A 20,248-nucleotide genomic window follows, 5' to 3' on the forward strand; every position below is an offset into this window, starting at 1 on the left:
AATTCTTTTTACTTTCCGTATACGTAAAACTACTAGCAACAATTGTATTGTCTTATTTAAAAAAAAATTATGACTTGGATTAAAACTAAACAACTTTAAAAAATATTAAATAAGTGTGTACATATAAACATATGTCATATGTACGTACGTAACACAGTAAGGAATATATTTTAAAAATAAACAACGCATAAACATAGTATTTTATTACCACTAATGAGTTAATTTCTTGGTTAACTACTAACAACACAATATGCTAATAATTACATGAGTCCTTCGGTATAGACCATACCCTTAGAAAGCTTTCTGACATACAATCAAATATTATCTGAGTAATAGAAGATAATAAGATGTGGATAGTGGTGATTTACAAATCTGCTGCTAGTAGGCTATTCAATTTTTACCGCCCCTACGTTTTTTTTGGAACATTTATGATTTGTGTTCTGTCGTCCTCATTAGATCGGTTTTTTCCCTTTATTAGTATGATTATAAACTAGGTGATATTTCAGCCAGTTACTTGATTGGTTTTCCAACCCGCTATGTAGTGACGAGTATACGGATTACGGACGTAATGTGCATATACATATAATTATAAGCTTTTATTTTAATTTTTGTAAGATTATAACAAATTTGGGCCAAATATGCCGCCCCTCTAAATCTGCCGCCCTAGGCTCCAGCCTACTTAGCCTATTGGTAAATCCGCTACTAGATTTAGACCTAGACAATTTTACTACTTTTTAGTGATCGTTATATTCATAACACATTCTATACACAACGGGGAATCCCATGAGTATCCTGAAAATATCTCAACTTGCGTCATATCAATTGTATTTGTAGTTTAAAATCCGGGAAAAACGGTCAAAAAAATGTTTATTTATTACATTAGTATGCCATTGATACTCCGAATTATAAAAAACTAATCGACTGATAAGCGCCATTAGCTTGAAATATTTTATAAATATGTACATCAGTTACTTATTTAATACTTTAGTATTAAAATAATATGTGTACATGCAATACAGCGTTGAATAGTGAATGAAGAGATTTTAGATAGTGTCTATATTGTATAATACTACATTCGTTGTTTCCGTAATCCGTTACGTCCTCCGCCAGTAGCCTCACTCCTCTTACACAGTCAAGTTTCAAGGTTAGTTTAGTTGCTTTAAAGTTGTCGTGATGGACTGACCGTTACAAAGTGTTAAATTAATATCTAGTCAATAATCAGATAAACTTTTAAGTTTTGAATTTAATCCTGTGATTAAATATATGAAATATAATAATTTAGTAAATTAATTTATTGAAAAATAATTATTTATTGGTAAGTTGACAATTTTTGTCTGATTTTAGTATGTAAAACAAATGTGTTAATAAACAAATATTTCGAATGCATGTTCGGTAAATGCAACAGTTCGGTTTACGTTAAAAATAAAAGACGTTGTTTTTTTGTATTAACTAAATATACGTGAAACACATGATTATTGTGATATGATTTTAAGATAATGAGGTCAACGGGATGCCACTCAGCCTTAAAAAAATAATTCAACGATAAGCAATTAATATACTTATAAATTGTATGTAGTTATAAATGATTTTACAATCTTTTCTGGGTATAGACAAATAATAAAATAAATATGTATAACACTTTTAAATTACTACTATTTAATATTTTACTCATTACTATTATTTAACACTTCTATGTGATTATAAATATATGTGTAATAAATGTGTAGTTAATGGTCAGGGCCGAATAAACCATGTCGGGGCCTCTAGGTAATGCACTTATCCTATGCTATTAAAATTTTCTAAAATATATTATTTCTACCTTAACGTAATTGTAATGTATTTTTTACAATATTAGGTATTCTATCAGCCTATATAAGTAGGACAAATGTTGGCTCTCAACATTCTCCCAATCTCGGAGTCCCGTAGGCCACGCGGAATACCTAGGTCCTATATAATCCTCATGAAATGAATAATCCAGTATGGTTATGGTATTATATTGAAAAATTTCAATAATTTTGTCATTTTCATTTTTTAAATAAATTAAGAGTTTAATTTACGTTAAAAATTAAGGAACATAACCTTTACATTTACACGAATATGAGTATTGAGTCCATGTATGGAAAATTGTATGAAACAGCGTTTACCTGTTTTCATACGCATTTCATACGCCGGATGTATATGTGTATGAATACAATATAAACGCCTCTTCTTTATATGGTTGAAAAGTCATAATTAACTAAAGCTCTTGTGTAGGTATCTATGCAGTTGCGGACTAAAATTAGAAGTAGTATAGATTATAATAAATATTTAGCACCCATAAATTCCTCTCTAATGTTAAAATTAAAAAAAAAAAAACGTATTAATTAAATAATGTTTTAAAGTCCCGTTTTAATATGACGAAAATGACAAAAAGAAAAAGAAAATTAATTACTCAAAAAGCAGTATAATATACTGAGCATAAACGATCAAAATGACAAATAAGTATCAGTTAGTAAGTAGATTGCTGTTTAATCTTATTTCGTATGCATGTATCGTAATTTTAACGACTATTTTCACTGAAGTTCATTGTGGTTTTAAGACTTTGTAGAAGCTCGACTGTATAGGTACAGTCAGAGTAAGAAAACCCAGAATAATATATAATTTGAGCAGACGAAAATAGATCTTAGGGTGACAAACCTTTCCTTACCCCGACTGTATTATCAGATATTCTACTGCCAAACAGCAATACTTAGTATGACTGTATACATAGTATTACAGGCACAAGAAACATAACATCTTAGCTTCCAAGATTAGTCGCGCATTGGTGATATAAGTCATACTTAATATTTCTAATAGAGCAACTGTCTATGGGCGTTGGTAACCACTCCCAATCCGGTGACCCATTACCCCGTCCACCTCCTTATATTATAAAAGGATATCATTTTACCCTTGTTTCAAAACTCAATTAATATATTTTTGATTTCTATATATTTAAAATTAGATTAATTAATCTTGTTTCAATGTTTAAAAGCGTGGTGTAATAAATATAATAACATTGTGTTTTTCCTTGTTTTTTTTTTTTTGTTTATTACCTAGCAAAGGATAATTTTATTTCAACTACGTTTTAGAACCTTGCTCTTGAACCACTCGTATTTTATATTTAAAATATAGTTCTTTAAAGATTTTTTTTTTATAAAAAAATATATCTAATCTTACAAGAAAAAATAATTGAACTGTTGTAACTGCGAATGCAATCACCCACTTAATAACAACGCTGATGTTTGACTTTAAACAATATTATTTACAAATACACTATTTTATTGTAATAACTTATTTTAATTTTTAGTGGGAATTTAAAAATGAGCTTAGCGGCAAAGTCGATTTTAAATCTCAGTCTTATTTGCTTATTTGCTGTTTGTGGACAAGTGCGAACTGAAGACCAAAATGGGTAAGTCATATACTATCTATATAATATTTTTCGAGTGGCTTGAAGCTTGAAACCATGAACTTGCCAAAAAATATCCTAAATATGTAAAAAAAACTTTCTCGCGTAGTATTGAAGTAAGAAAAGAAAATGTTTTAAAAATAATTTGAAAAGTAACGAAACTAACTGAACCTTAACGCCGTTAATTTTGAAGTCATACATTTCTTACGGACTTCATCTTTTATGGAATTGTTTGAATGTAAAATTTTAATCTATGGATGTTTTTAATCTTTTTAATACTCCTTCATGATTAAATATGTATAAGTCTATTTTGCTGATAAATATTGGCAACATTTACATAAGTTCTATTAAAGAATTTTGATTCAAACATGTTTTTAACTGAATTATCTATATCTAATATACTTTTAGGACTACAACAATAGCGCCAGAAATTATCCATGAAGATGATCTGGCGAATGTCGTTAATAATGTTGGATATAAAATTATTACAAATATGATGAGTGAAGAAATCGATAAAAATGTTATAATATCTCCAGTAGGAATTGCAGGTAAGAGGATCTTTGAATAGTGTTAACGGAATCTATATTTGCTCGATTTTATCTCAAACAACGTTTTTGCCTCAAATAGCTGGGTTAATAGGGAACATGCAAATATAATATCTATGAAAAAAATGCTATTAATGCCAATTAGTGGAAAATTACACTGGGCCACTGTAAGGTTTTTAAATTAGGTACTACTATTTTATCTGGTTATTTGATATATTTTTTTTTAACAATTATTACGAATTAAAGTAACGTGAAAATAAACACAAAAATAAAAATATCACTACACTATTGTTGATAATTATCTACTATATAAATGGCACACCTTTGGAAGTTGTTAATTTTTCGACAGATGTGCAAAGAACATGTCCTGGCAGCTTTTCTAAGTTATACATAGCAGTACAAGAATATATATGTCATATTTTTGTTAAAATAATACAACGACAGATTAATGAACACCCAAAAAAATCATTACTATTATTTTTAGAGAAATTCGTTTAGCACTTACAGTAATATTTGCAATTTGTAATCCTCATTATTCTGTCCTTCAAACGGATCTGGAAAATGTAGGAGACCTTTTCACAACTCATTGGTTAATCCGACTAACATTACTGTTTATTAAAGACGCACAGGGAAAAACCTTTTCACAATCGATTTTATCATTGTCATCACGATAGTTAATAAGGTAATAATTACATGTAATAGATTTTATGTTGGTTTAATCGTTTGTAAAAGAACTAAAATACTAGGTTTGATCTGATATTTTATTAGAATATATAGCCTGGAGAATAATATCAATAAATAAGTGCTCGAATCAGTATGAAATTCGATCGGTAATATTTGATCCAAATGCCAATCTAGTCTAGACTGAAATGTTAGTTAGCAACACACAGCTTTTTTTATTATAAAATATAAGTAGAAATTAGTATCGTTAATGTGACCTTTTTACTTTTTTAAAATTTTATTCTCTTATTAGCTATCTCATAAGTACTATGTCTGATATCAATCTGCTACCAACCTTGGGAGCTAAGATGTTATGTTCCTTGTGCCTGTAGTTCTACTGGCTCGCTCACCTTTCTAACCGGAACACGGCAATATTTGGCATTTGGCTGCATAATATGTGACTGTTACCTATCCATATGGGCTTCCACGAAGCATTATCACTTATTAAATATTTGACTGTTACCTATCCATATGAGCTTACGAAGCATTATCACAATATTTCTTCTATATTTAATAGTAACATACGACTGACTACGGTCGTTTTCCATAGGATTTGTACTATACTTTATACCTAAATAGGAGAGTCGCCAGAACACTTAACAAAACGTTACCTAACTAAGAACATATATAAAAACTCGACTAAATATATAGAAAAAATAATAATGATGGATAAAAATGTCATAACTATAATAATTAATTATTGTTAAATAACAATGAAGCCTATTTTTTTTCTTGAATATTTTTTATACTAATTAGTATGTATAAACCATTAGCAGCTTATTAAAGTAATTATTCAATATTTTATCTTAACATTAGTATTGTTAGTAAATAAACAACAGATCTAATAAAATTTCTACGGAATTCTGGTAGAATTAATGAATTTAACTCTTGGAGAAGATTTTTCCACCACGTTCTAAAAGCGGATTGATAGTGGTGGATTCGGGAGACTTGTCGAACGCAAGCAGGTTTCCTCAACATATTTTTATTTACCACTGAATATTAAATGAAATAGATTTATGAGAATTTGTTGGTGTTTAAGGATTCCATATTAGCAACTGGATGAGTCGAGATAGCCCAGCGGTTAGAATGCGTGCATCTTAACCGATGAATGCGGGTTCAAACCCAGGCAAGCACCGCTGATTCATGTGCTTAATTTGTCTTTATAATTCATCTCGTGCTCAGCGGTGAAGGAAAACATCGTGAGGAAACCTGCATGTGACAAATCTCATAGAAATTCTGCCACATGTGCATTCCAGCAACCCGCATTGGAACAGCGTGGTGGAATATGTTCCAAACCTTCTCCGGAAAGGGAGAGGAGGCCTTTAGCCCAGCAGTGGGAATTTACAGGCTGTTGTTGTATGTTGTATTAGCAACTGATATGACGTTTCGCTTTCGACATTGTATATAATTATCGCTTTGTGTTAGGATTGATTTGATCAATTAATCTTAACAAAGATGCACGAAGTAAACAAAAAATACATGAATCAATTGGTTTATTTCAGGATTGCTGGCCATGACTCTCTTGGGTAGTGTGGGAAAGACCTACGATGAGCTGGCCGAGACGCTCGGGTTTTCTCAAGGTAAGCCTGTGCTGACACTATAAATAATTTTATTGTGTAGACATCGTACATACATACTAAAATAAAGATATGCCATAAAATAGGATAATTGCGTGCATGCCACTCAAATTTTGTCGAAATCGAAATTAAATAAGTACCTACAATCTCGTTATAATTTAAAATATAAGGTATTGTTAAATGTACTCAAAATTTGTAGTACAAAACTAGAATACAGAATAGATAAGTTTTTCCTTAAAGTCAGTATGTGTTTATCATTGACTAATACGTAAGTATACATAAATAAGTTTGTTCGTAATGCACTACACGCTTTACTACTTAACTGACCAGCATAAAATTTTATATAAGTCAACCTTGTCAGCGATACAAAATTAGATATAGTACCCAGAGCCTTTCCCCGAAAACTAGAAATAAAGTTAGGACGATCGTGATTATTTTTTATTGTTAATATTTTGTCCTGAATTAAGTATTATCAGGTTTAAATTTCCATCTCATAGTGAATTGAAATTTTGTGATAATAATGAATTACGCCTTTCGTCCACAGTCTTACATGTGAAGAATAAATTAAAAAATATCGCATAAGCTCAAAAATGTTTGACATGATTCATTTACCAATTGATAAGTCAATAATGGAGATTATGTGTCAATTTTTAAAATATGTTATATACCTATCTATACATTTTCAAACAAACATAGTTAGAACGTACATACATCTTAACTATATTTCGCAGAAACGTGTGTATTTGGTGTGGTTTTCCGCAACAAATGTTACGCTGTTTTATATTTAATTTGGACGTTAATTTTCTTATGAATAATAATTGACAATCGTATAATTATAACTTCCTTTCCTCGTTGGATTTATATTTGACATATATTATTGAATTAAGATTAAGTACCGCATAAAATAGTGGTAAAATGTTTTAAAACGAAATAAACCAACCAAACCTCGATCGATGTATATATCATACGGTATATCACCGCAATTATAGATATATTTATATATATTTTACAGATGTAATAATGAATCGTCAACATCACGAAAACTTTGGCGATCTATTAAAGAGTTTGAATTCAAATGATACGTCAACCAAAACGATGTACGCCGACGCAATTTTCATTGACTCAAAATCACAGCTTCGGGAATCTTTTCGAACATACTTGAAAAGTGTTTATGAAGGCGAAGCAAGAGCAGTTGACTTCACCGATATAGATACCGTTAAAATAGAAATAAACGAGTGAGTCCATTCAATTGTACTTGTCTCCGTTTTAAGTAATTTCCCTCATTAGTAAAGCCATTGTTGACTAATATCACGAGCGACGTGAACAATTGATGTCACGGGCATATTATTGTAAAATGTAAAAGAAATTGATTTCACTTAGACTTCAAAATGGGTAATTGTTATCGTATTGTTTTGAATGTAAAGATTATACACGGACTGAATACGTATTCTTCAAAACTTTCTTCACATTTTAGTAAATTTAAATGAATCATTTTAGGTGGGTGAGTAATCACACAAATGGAAAAATTTCCGACTTTTTAAAAGAACCACTTCGAGGCGACACCAAGGCAGTCTTAATGAGTGCCTTGTATTTTAGTGGCCAGTGGAAATCCCCGTTCTTTCAAGAATACACAATGAAGTAAGTTCTGAACATATTAAAAAACATCTTTAATGAATCTTAAAGAAAGATTGCGGCTGCACAAGATGGGCTTCTAAAACTTAAAACTTTCACGTCTCATAATAATTAACTCAATATTGAAATCGTCGTTATATCAAAAGGTATATTTTTGAACTGCCAGACCTGTTGGTCATTAATGAAATATTAGATAGAAATCTTATCACCGAGTCAGCGTTTTTTTAATGACTTACAAACTGCAACTAAATATGTTGATTTATCTGAAACTACAAACAATCATAAAATAAAGATTTATTTATTATATTGTTACTATCTCGTCTCAATAGTCTATCAACCCGTCATATTGTAATTTTTTTTTTGAATTGTAGATTCCCGTTTAAGAAAACTAATGGAATAGTATTGGCGGACCTGATGATGAACATGGGACGTTTTGATAGCATTTACTCGGTAGAAGATGGTAAGTCTTTTAAAGTGTCCCTTTAAGCAACTGTATTATATCAATATCACTAGTTTTTTTCCTTTTTTTACAGTAAAAAAGTATTTGGGTTGGCATTAGAAATTCGTATCCCGAATTTGATGATAGTAGGGATACTCCCCTCTGTCGAAATTTAAAACTTAGAACCAACCCAATTTAGAATACTATAAATACTTTTTTAATGTGTAATTGATGTTAATTGGAATATGTTCCAAACCTTCTCCTCAAAGGGAGAGGAGGCCTTTAGCCCAGCAGTGGGAATTTACAGGCTGTTGTTATTGTTGTTGATTACAGAATCATATTTTGCTATCCATTTAAAGTTTCAAAGTTATCTTTGAAACATTTATTTTTATACATAAATTTTGTTTGAGTAACTTAACAAAAAGTGACAAGTTTTAAGGTAGAGTAGGACCCTTGGATTGGAATACTCCGATAATCCAGTTAACACCATTATTTCTATTCAGATGTTCACATGGTAGCGATTCCTTACAACGACGGCACAACGTTATATGCACTCAAACCACGGAGACCCCATAAGCAGAACCTTACAGAGCTCATGAACAATTTAAACTACACAAAGATTGACGATCTTATCAATAAAATGCAAAGTAAAAAGTTAATCATTAGGTTCCCGAAAATGGACCTAAAATTTAGTGCCAATTTAGAAGATCCACTAAAGGCATTAGGAATTAAATCTATTTTTATTCCCGGGAAAGCAAACTTTGCTCTTATGATTGATAGCATTAATACCTTAAACAAGACTGAGAATGAACTAATTGCAAGAATAAATGAGTCTAAAGATTTAGACCAAAATTTGAGAAATATCATAGATGATCTACCCAATCCCGGTGTTTACGTGGATTCTATACTACATGATGTAAGAATAACGATAGATGGTGAGTGAAAAAAAAGTAATTTAATATTATACATACATATTTCTTTATTTCACTTATAAGTAAAGTTAACATTTTTCTTAAATTATATCAATTCTATAAAATTAACTGACAGTTTGTGAAATGTCAAAGTCAGATTTACTTATATGAATCAATACTGAACACCTATTGGTCGCGTTTTGATTGCTGCCATCGACCAATGAGTGATCGGCGTTTCAGAAACTGAATGTGAATCATAATACGACACAAAATAAGATATATTTTTTCAAAAACTTAATATTTATTCGAAAGCACATTTTTGCATATCTTACAATAGATAAAATTACAAATGACTATGGTTACTCGACAAAAAACAATAATCCCGAAAATAAGCTAGCCTACATTATTTATACTTCCACTAAAACTTATTTAAAAATCTTTGAGGATACTTTTTGAGTACAATTATCAATTAAGAAGATGACCAAAGATGAAACGTCCTTGCCGCCTAGCTACGAGAAATTCGCGGACGCGAATATTCGCGCGGTGGGTACACGCTTCGCCGTTCGCATCGTGCGAAATTTCGCGTCGGCGAATTTCCCGTGGCCAGGCGTTTACAAAAGATCGTTTTATCATTAAATCAATGTAAAAGGTGTTATTTATACGTAGCTAATAAATACCAACGTTTTACAATATTAGTCAGTATGAGATAGCACTGTTCATTTGTACAGCTACCAAACCGTAAACATGCACGAATAGGTTTTGCATAAACATAGTATTTTGTACACAGGAATGATAACTTATAACCTTTTAGCATCCTTAAAACCTTATTGTCATACTTACAATAATGAATATGTGAAACTATTCTAATTTCATTCATAATTTAATCGCGTAACAGATCCAATATCAATAATGTATAAAGAAAGTATTGATATAGGGGAGAAGGGGGCACCTTAGCACAGGGGCAGATTTGAATATGTTGATTCTTAAACGCAGCTTTGTATTAGTCTATGCCACAACTCGATTTTAATGTTGGCAACACCGGGTATGTCAAACGTCAAGTCACAGAGCGCGTGTGTTTATAAGTGAAATCGAGTTATAACCTCTCTTCATTCTTGAGCCGTCGAAGTTTAAAATCCAAATAAATGTTGTAAGAAATTATCAATCACGTGAGTAAATATTTACCACTTAATTATTTTACATGTTTATCTAATACTTATTAGTTTTTCATCTACATGGTAGTTTTTGCTTGACGGTTGTTTTATATATTTTTTTTATTAATGTTTATCTTTCAAGTGAGTATGGGGCAGATTTGATAAAAAGAAAAGGGGCAGATTTGAACACTATGTTCAAATGTGCCCCGACCCCGTTTTAAATGATATCTTCAAATATGCGTCTTTTCATATATTTTAAATGTAATACTAATTCTAATTAAATGCATCACTAATTATAATTATTTATTTATAGGATGGTTAGAACATATAAAAAAAAGCGGGAAAGTACAGTTAATGAAGATGATGTATTAAAAGCAGTTTTAAACGTCATAAACGGAACTATGAAACTTAGGAGAGCTGCTACTATATATGGGTTGACGCCGAGCACACTCTTTTATCGAGTTAAAAAGTATAAAGAAAACATAGCTCCTAGGAGTGAAGTATTTTCAAGTAAATACACTGTTGCTCAGATATTTACCAATGACGAGGAAAAACTGTTGGAAAAATACCTCTTGAAAAGATCAAAAATGAACTATGGCCTCACCTACACAAGTGCAAGATCGTTAGCTTTTGAATATGCAACAGCTTTACGTAAATGTCCAGCAAAATGGACGGAAAATACACAGGCAGGCATAGAGTGGATGAAAGGATTTATGAAAAGGCACAAAAATTTGTCTTTGCGAAAGCCTGAGAACACGAGTTTTTCACGTTCGACAAGTTTTAATAAGCACAACGTGTCCATGTTTTACGATAATTATGAAAGGGTTCTGCAAAAGACCCACTTTACTCCAGACCGAATTTTCAATTTGGATGAGACCAATATTATGACAGTGGTGCAAGCACCTAATGTAATTGCTCAGACTGGTTCAAAGCAGGTAGGTCAGTGTGTGTCAGCAGAGAGAGGCCAGCTGATAACAATGTGCGCCATAGTCAGTGCAACAGGTAATACCGTTCCACCAGTTTTCATATTTCCACGAGCACGATTTCATGATGTTATGATTAATGGAGCGCCACCTGGAAGCGTTGGTTATGCAAATAGTCCAAAAAGCGGATGGATGACCGGCCCTTTGTTTGTTAAGGTGCTGCAACATATAAAAAAATCCACAAGATGTAGTAAAGATGACAAAATATTGTTATTATTTGACAATCATGAAAGTCATTGTTCTTTAGATGCAATCAATTACTGTCGAGACAATGGTATTGTTGTACTCACATTCCCCCCCCATTGCACACATCAGATGCAACCCCTAGATGTTGCCATCAATGGGCCATTTAAACAAAAAATTTCAGTGGCACAAAATAATTGGCTGCTCGAACATCCTGGGAGAACCATCACAATCCATGATCTAGCAGGTATTGTGACTCCAGCATATAATGCTTCTCATACGCCTAATAATATAATTTCGGGGTTTTCAAAACCAGGAATCTACCCACTTAATCGTAATGCATTTACAGACGATGATTTTCAGTGTGCAGAAGTCACGAATCGTCCTCAACCTAATGTATTTGCTGAGAATGAGAGCCCCATAGCAGCTAATGCTTTACTTGATATCCCTGATATTATTCAGCCAACAGTAGCTTTACAAAGAGAGTCACATCCGCCACAAACTGTATCTCCTGGCCGAGAAGAAAATGATCAGAGAGATAGTAGTCCAAGTATTTGTAATCAGTTCCTCATGGCATCTAATGCTTCACTTGAAATGATTGATGTTATGCAGCCAACAGAAGCTTCACAAAGAGGGCCACAAACGCCACAAATATCGCCTAGGGTAGAAGACATACATCAGAGATTCTTTAGTCCGAGTATTTATGATCACAGTAAAGACAATATTAATGAAATGTCTGGTGAAGTACCCGGTCCCATAACTCCGGAAATGATTAAACCTTATCCTAAAGCCCCGCCACGTAAAAATTGCGCAAAAGGACGAAAAAAAGGAAGTTCGCGCATCTTGACTGACACTCCAGAGAAGAATGCAATCGAAGCAGCACATTTAAATCGGATGAAAAAATTAGAAAAGCCTGCTATACGTCGACGTACAAAAGAAAGCAAGCCAAATACCAAAGTAAAGAAACCTAGAAAAGGCAAGCAACTTCCTAAAGGCAAATCTAAATCAAAAAAGAGTTCTATATTCACATCAAGCTCTGAATCTGATGATCATGACAGTCACTTCTCCATGAATGACGACACAGACTTGGATGCGACTGATGCCAGTAGCAGTCAACATGAAGATGAAGAACTGCAGGATCCAGTTCACAATACTAATTTTACTAGCGAAAATCTGAAAGTAGGGGACTTTGTATTAGTTCAGTGTCCGTCAGAGAAACGAACAGCATCTGTAGCTTTCGTTGCTAGAATTGAAGAAAGGGACTTAAATACTTTTACTGTCAATTTTTTGAAGAGAAAAGGAGATCTGTTTTACTTTCCTGAAAAAGTTGATAGATGGCCAATTACTATTTTGGATATAGTAACAAAACTGCCAGCACCTAACGACGCACCTGGCACGTCCAGAACTGCATCAAAACTTTCTTTTAATTTCAATTTTTCTTTCTTTTCTATGGGATAGGTACCTTACATGTTTATTTTTAAAATATTCTGCAATGTGATTATTTTTGTTACCAAAGTCGAAGTCTGACTAAATTAAGAAACTATTATTTTAAATATAATTACTATAAGACAAGATTTAACTGTAAAAGTTTGATATAAGTTTATTTTATGTTTGATTTTGAGTCTGTGGCAATATATATGATTATATTAACAACAAACTAATACTTTATTCACTCTATTTCCTGCATTTAAACCAGTTTTTCAAAACTGCCCCATGTCGATTCAAATGTGCCCCCATGGAGAGGCAGATTTGAACAAATTTGGCTTTTAAAAAAAACAAAAATATCGTCATACAACTTTTATCAAATTGAAACATCTCGTCATTTTTATATTAATCAAAGACTAAGAAAGCTAAGAAAAATATGTTGTTTAAATTTTTATTTACAGTTGATTTTTTACAAGCCAAAATATAAAAAATGTGCTAAGGTGCCCCCTTCTCCCCTATATATATAGCTAATCGCGATATTTATAGAATACAAAACACGATTGTGAAATGACTGAAAATGACTTTGTATTGACTAAATAATTACTACAATATTTAAAGAAACAGTTGTTATAAAAAAACACTAGACTTTAAAGCTTTTCGTTAATAATGAGTTGATGCGCGTGACCTTGACCTTGCGGCGCACACTTTTGCTTTAAAAACAGCTGACAATTAACAATAACATTATTTCTTATATCAACATTCCATTTACAATTAACCGGCATATGATAGGAAAATGGGTAAAATGATTACGTATATAACAAAGCATTAAAAAACAATTAATTAATTTTATAATTGGTTTCACAAAATTTTCTGGTTGAAAATGACTCCTCATTATTTTAGGCTTAACCAGGCCTATTAGGTTTTAAGCTGGCAGCTTAAAACGAAAAGTCTTGGTGATATTCTCAAGTGAAAAATATTTATCTTTAGATCGCGATATAGGCCTTTAAGGCGCGACCTTTGGCGTTCGCGTGATAGCCTTGTCTATGAAGGTGCCATTTATTTGTTTTATTCAGTAGGTCGTAGGAGGCACAACTTTGTATACCATGTTTGAACAATTTTGATACTTAAAGCTTTTATGGCATTTATTTTGACATCTTGTTATTAATTTGAAAACACAATCAATTATCTGGCTCTGTTCCCTTTTCATTTTTTTGTACCTTCTGCATTATCATTAATATTATTTCAATTCAAAATGATTTAGTACAGAGGATTATTATTTTAAAAAGATGCTAATGATTTCACAGTTATCACTGTATGTGTATAGCTTAAAGCAAAATTTTATATAAACTTAACATAAGTACACACAAATACATTGAAGAAAATTTTGATTCATTGTTTGTTTAACAAAATCTTTGAAGGTGATTCTGTATGCTTGCAAGTATACATATTAGACAAAAGATACATGGATGTTATTAGCATATAAATAAAGGTACAAAAGTAATGTGCTTCTTTTAAAAATTTGGTATATACATAGCAGATTCAATTTTTTTGTCTGGTTTAAAATCTGCAATTTACTTTAATTATCTTTGTGTTTCATTTACTATAACTGTGTACAAATGATGTTACTTTGTGCTTTCCAGAATATGGGACAGAGGCAGTTGCCGCAACTAGTGGAATATTAGGTAGATCAGCTGAAATGTTTTATGCAGATTCACCATTTTATATGTTTATAAGAAATGACAAAACTAAACTTGTTACATTCAGTGCTGTTATATTTGATCCCACTAGTTAAAATTTATATAGCATTGAATTTTTTTAAATAACATGTATAATATTATTCAATGATGTTTATTATACATATAATTAATACTATATGTTAATTAAAAAATATTTATTTTAATTTGTATTTCATTTCATGTCTAGATTTTTATTGTTATTATGTTTCGATAATGATAATGTTAATTTTATAGAACTAGATTTACATTGATTTAAAAGTTGTTTCGGGTTTCATTTATAAAATTAAATGATTACCTATTGCTGCGTAGCTTTTCTATCCTGTCATTAAGTGTCTGTTTCCACTGTTCTTCTGAAATACTCTGTGCCCAATCTGGTATGGAATCTTGAGGTAAAGCAAAGTTGGCCATCAATGACATGACCTACAAAATATCAGCTTTATATTAAAAAAATAATGTTTCATGTTTCGATTTAAGGCCTAATGCCGTCACCGTACAATAAATAATAAGCAGTATCACATGACTGTTTCCAAAAAAAACTTAGAATTGTGATGCATTCCTGGAATATTTCTAAATGTAACAAAATTGCAATTGTTAATGTTTTAAATGTAATTTGATGTGTGTTATGCATTGAATGAGAAACACTGCTGTGTTAAATAGGATTTTGAATGGTATTTGAATTTATAATGTAAATTCAAAACATTTTTGTTAATCATCACTCTACCCTGCAATCATTTTGAATTTAGTGCTGTGTTTTCTTGCATATTAATCTATAACTCTAGTCATATACTGAAGTCATATCACACAATCTAATCTTTATGTCCTATAACTATGTAGCATGTAGTTACAAGGGCTTGCATTAATGTAACATATTGTATGTTTGTTTTTTTAATTAAATATATTTTTTGAAAAGTTTGTGTTTGTCAATATTGTGAACACAATACCTATTGCCAAAAGCACAAATTGTTGACAGATATTAATATGTAAAAATAAAAAAGTATTTGATTATATACCTGCTGTGCTCTCTCGTTATCCATTTCAATAGGATCACTGTGACGAGGCTCACTCCAGACTTCTCTTGTTAAAGCATTTTCCATTGGCTCTATAGGCGGTACATTGTTAGGTGGACCTCCATTGTGCTCAGTGCTCTAAAAAATATGTATGCATTAATTAATACTATAGCAATATGTCGATATGTCACATAGAAAATATTATAATTTACATCTTGTTCCTCTTCACTTTCTCGATCCGAAAGTACTAATTCAGGGCCTTGTGGCAAGGGCTCGTAACCGAAATGATCATTATGTTCATCATCACTGTCTTCGTGATTACCATTTGCCATCAGATCGTGTCTAGGAGGAGGTATTAAATTTTGTGGAGAGTCGTCAGGTGGGTCTGGGCCGTCGCATACCATTTTTATGAAGAATATACAAAATTATGTTGATATATAAACAATGTCTCAAATCTGACAATGATTACACAAAAATTATAATCATGTGAATAACTTCTTTGTAATAACAAATCAATTTTAATAATCTCTAGATAAAAGATTAAATCAAAAGTAGTTTTAAATAAATGAAACAATATAAGAATTAGAAACTGAAAACATTAATATTTGACAATTGACATTTGGCATACTGCATAGCAGTAGTGCTGTATGTTCTTAAGATTTAGGTAGAAAAATATAGTAGGTAATAAATTGACCGAATAAAACACTTAAAACAGCATTCCTTATTTAATAAATATTATATATTTTTGGTTAAGTATAATTATCGACTCAATGGAATACATAAACTATAAGTTAGATTAAAATGCAAAAAGGTCAACACATAAAAAGGTGCGACAAAACTGAGATCAGACTATCTTCATTTAAATTTTACTTCTACTAGTAAGTAGTTTTTGTAATCTGTTGTAATCGATACCTGATATTACATTAAAATATTTATTTAATTAATATATTTTAATAATTACCTGTGCCATTGACAAATATCTGTTCTATAACTGTCAAAATGTCAAATATATATATTGTTCTCTTTACCACGCGTAAGTTTCGTGTAATCTAGTATTTGCGGAAAATCTTAAAAAAAACTATCACTTAAGATTGTAAATAAAAAAAAGTAAAAGTTTAAAATGGCGGAGACAATGAGACAAACCGTTGCTACAATATTAAAAAGTATAGAAAGGTATAACCCAGCTAATCTTCACACGTTAGAACGCTACGTTGAAATGCAATCAAAGGAGAATACCTATGATTTGGAAGCAAATTTAGCCGTGCTCAAACTTTACCAATTTAATCCTGAGAAGTTTAACCCTGATATAACGTGCCAAATTCTACTAAAGGCGCTTACAAATTTTCCTCACACTGATTTTACTTTGTGTAAATGTTTACTTCTCGAGTCAGTTGTAAGTACTAAAATAATATTATGTACATTTGTATTTAATATAATCACATTTTTATTCTAAAACCCTGACAAATTTATATACTTTCAGGTAGAAAATGAAACAATATCTCAAATTAAATATTTGGCTGACATTTTAGAGCAATGTGATTTCGCTCAGTTTTGGAACAGAGTTCATCAGATGCCAGAGCTTTGCAATCGCATCAGTAGCTTTTATGACTCCATTCGCAAGTTTGTTTGCCACGTTGTAGGCATCACCTTCCAAACCATCGATAAGAACAATCTTGCAAACCTTTTAGGAGGAATTGATGGTTAGTATAAAGATGCACATTGAATTATACTAGAAAAGTAAAGAGAACTTTCTGTTTTTCATGCAATCAAATAAAATGAATAATTTTTATATTACATTATTTCCAGACATAACTTTGAAACATTGGGTGAAAAAATATGGTTGGCGTGATGAAGGAGACCTTATCTTCATAGCTAATCAAGATGAAAACATCAAGACTAAGAACATTACTGAGAAAATTGAATTTGAACATCTAGCACCTTTGATGGCTATCTTGTAAAGAATATTTGGTTGAAAATAAATATTGTCAATATAATAATTTGTGTTAATCTATATTGCACAAATTAATTTAAATTAAATATTCTTAAAAAACAGTATGATTTTTTTTATTTATATATGCTATAGTGAACTTTATTATCTTTGCATTTCATAATTTATTTATTTATTTTACTACACCAACAACTGTGTATTTTTGTTGTACTACAACAAAAATACACAGTAAATCAAAAGTCATAATAAGTAAATGGGTAATTGCCTAATTTTTTACAGGTGTTCTAAGATTACTTGGAAATTAAAATATAAGTCAGCATTGTAAAAAGTTAAGTGATAAAACATTATAGAATTAATAAAAATAAAGAGACAATCGGAAAACAGTCTTCATATGGTTTTTTGTCAAAATGTTGAAAATAATTAAATTAAGCAAAATTATCTATTGTGAGTTTAAATACATTGTTAAAGAATGTAAAATGTCATAATCAAATAGAAAGTTTGAATTATACACAGGAATATTAATTTTCAGTTTGTATTTAACATCTTAAAACCAGGATAACCATTTGGAGTTACTGAACTATTATAGTCTATGAATTATAAGGGATAAGGGCAGGAGAATGATGACACACTATTGTTTTTTTTCTTAAAACAAAGTATATTATAATTAAAAATGTCAATGTTTGGATAAACCGTTGGAATATTTTCGTTCTTTTTATTATTATGTGAGGAAGTTGCTATTTTATACATGCTGTTGTAGTTAATAATTAATCTGTTTATTGGGGATCGACGACCATAACGTGAATGAGCAAAACTTTCGACAAAATGTGTAAGTAGATGCTCTGAAGGATCTAGAAGGAGCAGGAAACATTATTTTCGGCAACAAAAACCATTGACTAACATTGACTAATTTGAACATAAATAGTTTGTCTAGAACGCTTCTACGGTTTTGAAGCGAAAGGAGTTTGAAAAATGATAACCTCTCTTCATAGCTTTGTAGTTTTTTAGCTAAATTGAGACTAGGTTAAATGCCCGAGTAATCTTTTTTGTACATTTTCTAATTTTCCAAACTATCCTCAAATACGCTACGAACCAATGCAGTAAAGAGCGATATTTTCGTCTCAGTGTTTTTGAAACTCTTACAGTTGCGCAATACAAATAATAATAAATGTGTTTATATTTTGATATTTATAAAATGTTGGCGGTTGATTATATAATAACGTAGTTACATTATTGAACTGCTTGAGAAATAATCATAAATAATAATTATAATCTTTATATCTAACACAATAATCATATTTTAAATAATTACATTAAAAGTACACATGGAGGGATCATATTCATACACTTTTTTTAATATAAATAAAAGACACTTTATAATATATTTAATTTTATTTTATAAAATTTTAAATAACAATATTCAAAAATGACTTGATATAATAAAATAATATAACAATGTATAAAGTATAACTTTCTGTGTGAAAATATTTTTATGCTTTCTTTCCATGACTGTACCCAAACTCCTTTCCTCCGGCATGGCCTTCCTTCTTACCATGGTCGTGATGGTGAGCATGGTGCTCTTCATGTCCATGATGACCTTTGTGTCCTTTATGGTCTTCATCATAATGTCCTTTGTCATGTTTTCCTTTCTTGCCATGATGTTTTTCATGATGACCTTTCTCATGATGACCACCCTTCTTGTGATGTCCTTCTTTATTGTCATGATGGCCATGGAAGTCTCCATGCTTGTGGTGATGACCACCCTTATGGAAGTCATCATAAAACTTATGTTCCTTATGATATTCATCTTTATGAGATTTGTGATGGAATCCAGTGGTCTTTGATCCCTTTTTGTGTCCTTTTTTGTGACCAAACTTCCCACCCTTATGACCATGTTCTGCCTCATGATGTTCTCCATGGTGATCATGTTCGTCGTGGTGTTTCTTTTTGTGTCCACCATGTTCGTCGTGGTGACCTTCATGATGATGTTTGCCGTGATCACCATGTTCTCCTTTATCATGATGATGGTGAGATTTATAGCCCTTTTCACCCTTTTCTCCTTCTTCCTTATGGTGATGAGCATGGTGTTCCTTCCCACCGCCTTCTTCTTTGTGACTGCTCTTCGACTCTTTCTTTTCCGTTCCTGCGACCAATTGGTCTAAGGACTCTAATGCCTTTGTTTTTTCTTCATTTTCAAGATGACGAGTGTTTACTAGTATAACACTGCAAACTAGCAGCACGAGAAAGAATAAAGCCTTCATGTTTACTGTAAAAAGGTTGAGTTTGTTATTTAATTATTTCGCATAAGATAATAATATTAGAATTAAACTTGAAATAGTCTTACCAGAAGGTATGAAGGCTTGCTGAGCTGAGCTCGTTGTGGTATAATCGTTGCAATAGTTTGCATTTATATTGATAATGTCGCTTTCATCTGTTGTCGATTACAGAGTGATCTTTAGCAATCACATTGCTGTATATTTCTGGACGACTGATTCCGACGCTTAAGGTGACGACATCAGTAGTTTACGGTTAAACAAAATTAGTTCCGTTACAGTGGCTATTATATTATT

At 31.3% G+C, this 20,248-nt stretch overlaps 4 protein-coding genes across 4 annotated transcripts; 2 read left to right on the top strand and 2 right to left on the bottom strand.

Moving 5' to 3' along the window:
- Positions 1–1,133: 1,133 nt before the first annotated feature.
- Positions 1,134–15,030, top strand: LOC124531693 (plasminogen activator inhibitor 1-like). Its single transcript, XM_047106191.1, has 9 exons — positions 1,134–1,315; positions 3,326–3,427; positions 3,833–3,972; positions 6,192–6,269; positions 7,279–7,501; positions 7,764–7,904; positions 8,270–8,358; positions 8,841–9,272; positions 14,631–15,030. The coding sequence occupies exons 2-9, from the start codon at positions 3,339–3,341 to the stop codon at positions 14,780–14,782; spliced, it is 1,344 nt and encodes a 447-aa protein (XP_046962147.1). The 5' UTR covers positions 1,134–1,315; positions 3,326–3,338; the 3' UTR covers positions 14,783–15,030.
- Positions 14,880–16,254, bottom strand: LOC124531694. Its single transcript, XM_047106192.1, has 3 exons — positions 15,946–16,254; positions 15,737–15,871; positions 14,880–15,146 (listed from the first exon to the last, which is right to left on the bottom strand). The coding sequence occupies exons 1-3, from the start codon at positions 16,135–16,137 to the stop codon at positions 15,018–15,020; spliced, it is 456 nt and encodes a 151-aa protein (XP_046962148.1). The 5' UTR covers positions 16,138–16,254; the 3' UTR covers positions 14,880–15,017.
- Positions 16,255–16,739: 485 nt separating this feature from the next.
- On the top strand, positions 16,740–17,785 carry LOC124531809 (eukaryotic translation initiation factor 3 subunit K). Its single transcript, XM_047106338.1, has 3 exons — positions 16,740–17,126; positions 17,214–17,433; positions 17,540–17,785. The coding sequence occupies exons 1-3, from the start codon at positions 16,854–16,856 to the stop codon at positions 17,689–17,691; spliced, it is 645 nt and encodes a 214-aa protein (XP_046962294.1). The 5' UTR covers positions 16,740–16,853; the 3' UTR covers positions 17,692–17,785.
- Positions 17,786–19,155: 1,370 nt separating this feature from the next.
- On the bottom strand, positions 19,156–20,153 carry LOC124532014 (histidine-rich glycoprotein-like). Its single transcript, XM_047106631.1, has 2 exons — positions 20,023–20,153; positions 19,156–19,944 (listed from the first exon to the last, which is right to left on the bottom strand). The coding sequence occupies exon 2, from the start codon at positions 19,937–19,939 to the stop codon at positions 19,169–19,171; it is 771 nt and encodes a 256-aa protein (XP_046962587.1). The 5' UTR covers positions 19,940–19,944; positions 20,023–20,153; the 3' UTR covers positions 19,156–19,168.
- Positions 20,154–20,248: the final 95 nt, after the last annotated feature.

This window comes from Vanessa cardui, chromosome 8 (assembly GCF_905220365.1).
Source record: "Vanessa cardui chromosome 8, ilVanCard2.1, whole genome shotgun sequence".
Classification (NCBI taxonomy): Eukaryota; Metazoa; Arthropoda; class Insecta; order Lepidoptera; family Nymphalidae; genus Vanessa; species Vanessa cardui.

What these genes read in the sequence shown, in the direction of transcription:
- LOC124531693 (XM_047106191.1), top strand. Translation starts at nt 3,339, where the DNA reads ATGAGCTTAGCGGCAAAGTCGATTTTAAATCTCAGTCTTATTTGCTTA. An exon ending in ATCTCCAGTAGGAATTGCAG is followed by an intron (nt 3,973 to 6,191) that starts GTAAGAGGATCT and finishes GGTTTATTTCAG; the next exon opens with GATTGCTGGCCATGACTCTC. An exon ending in TTTCAAGAATACACAATGAA is followed by an intron (nt 7,905 to 8,269) that starts GTAAGTTCTGAA and finishes TTTGAATTGTAG; the next exon opens with ATTCCCGTTTAAGAAAACTA.
- LOC124531694 (XM_047106192.1), bottom strand. Translation starts at nt 16,137, where the DNA reads ATGGTATGCGACGGCCCAGACCCACCTGACGACTCTCCACAAAATTTA. An exon ending in AAAGTGAAGAGGAACAAGAT is followed by an intron (nt 15,872 to 15,945) that starts GTAAATTATAAT and finishes CATATTTTTTAG; the next exon opens with AGCACTGAGCACAATGGAGG. An exon ending in ATAACGAGAGAGCACAGCAG is followed by an intron (nt 15,147 to 15,736) that starts GTATATAATCAA and finishes GATATTTTGTAG; the next exon opens with GTCATGTCATTGATGGCCAA.
- LOC124531809 (XM_047106338.1), top strand. Translation starts at nt 16,854, where the DNA reads ATGGCGGAGACAATGAGACAAACCGTTGCTACAATATTAAAAAGTATA. An exon ending in GTTTACTTCTCGAGTCAGTT is followed by an intron (nt 17,127 to 17,213) that starts GTAAGTACTAAA and finishes ATATACTTTCAG; the next exon opens with GTAGAAAATGAAACAATATC. An exon ending in CCTTTTAGGAGGAATTGATG is followed by an intron (nt 17,434 to 17,539) that starts GTTAGTATAAAG and finishes CATTATTTCCAG; the next exon opens with ACATAACTTTGAAACATTGG.
- LOC124532014 (XM_047106631.1), bottom strand. Translation starts at nt 19,939, where the DNA reads ATGAAGGCTTTATTCTTTCTCGTGCTGCTAGTTTGCAGTGTTATACTA.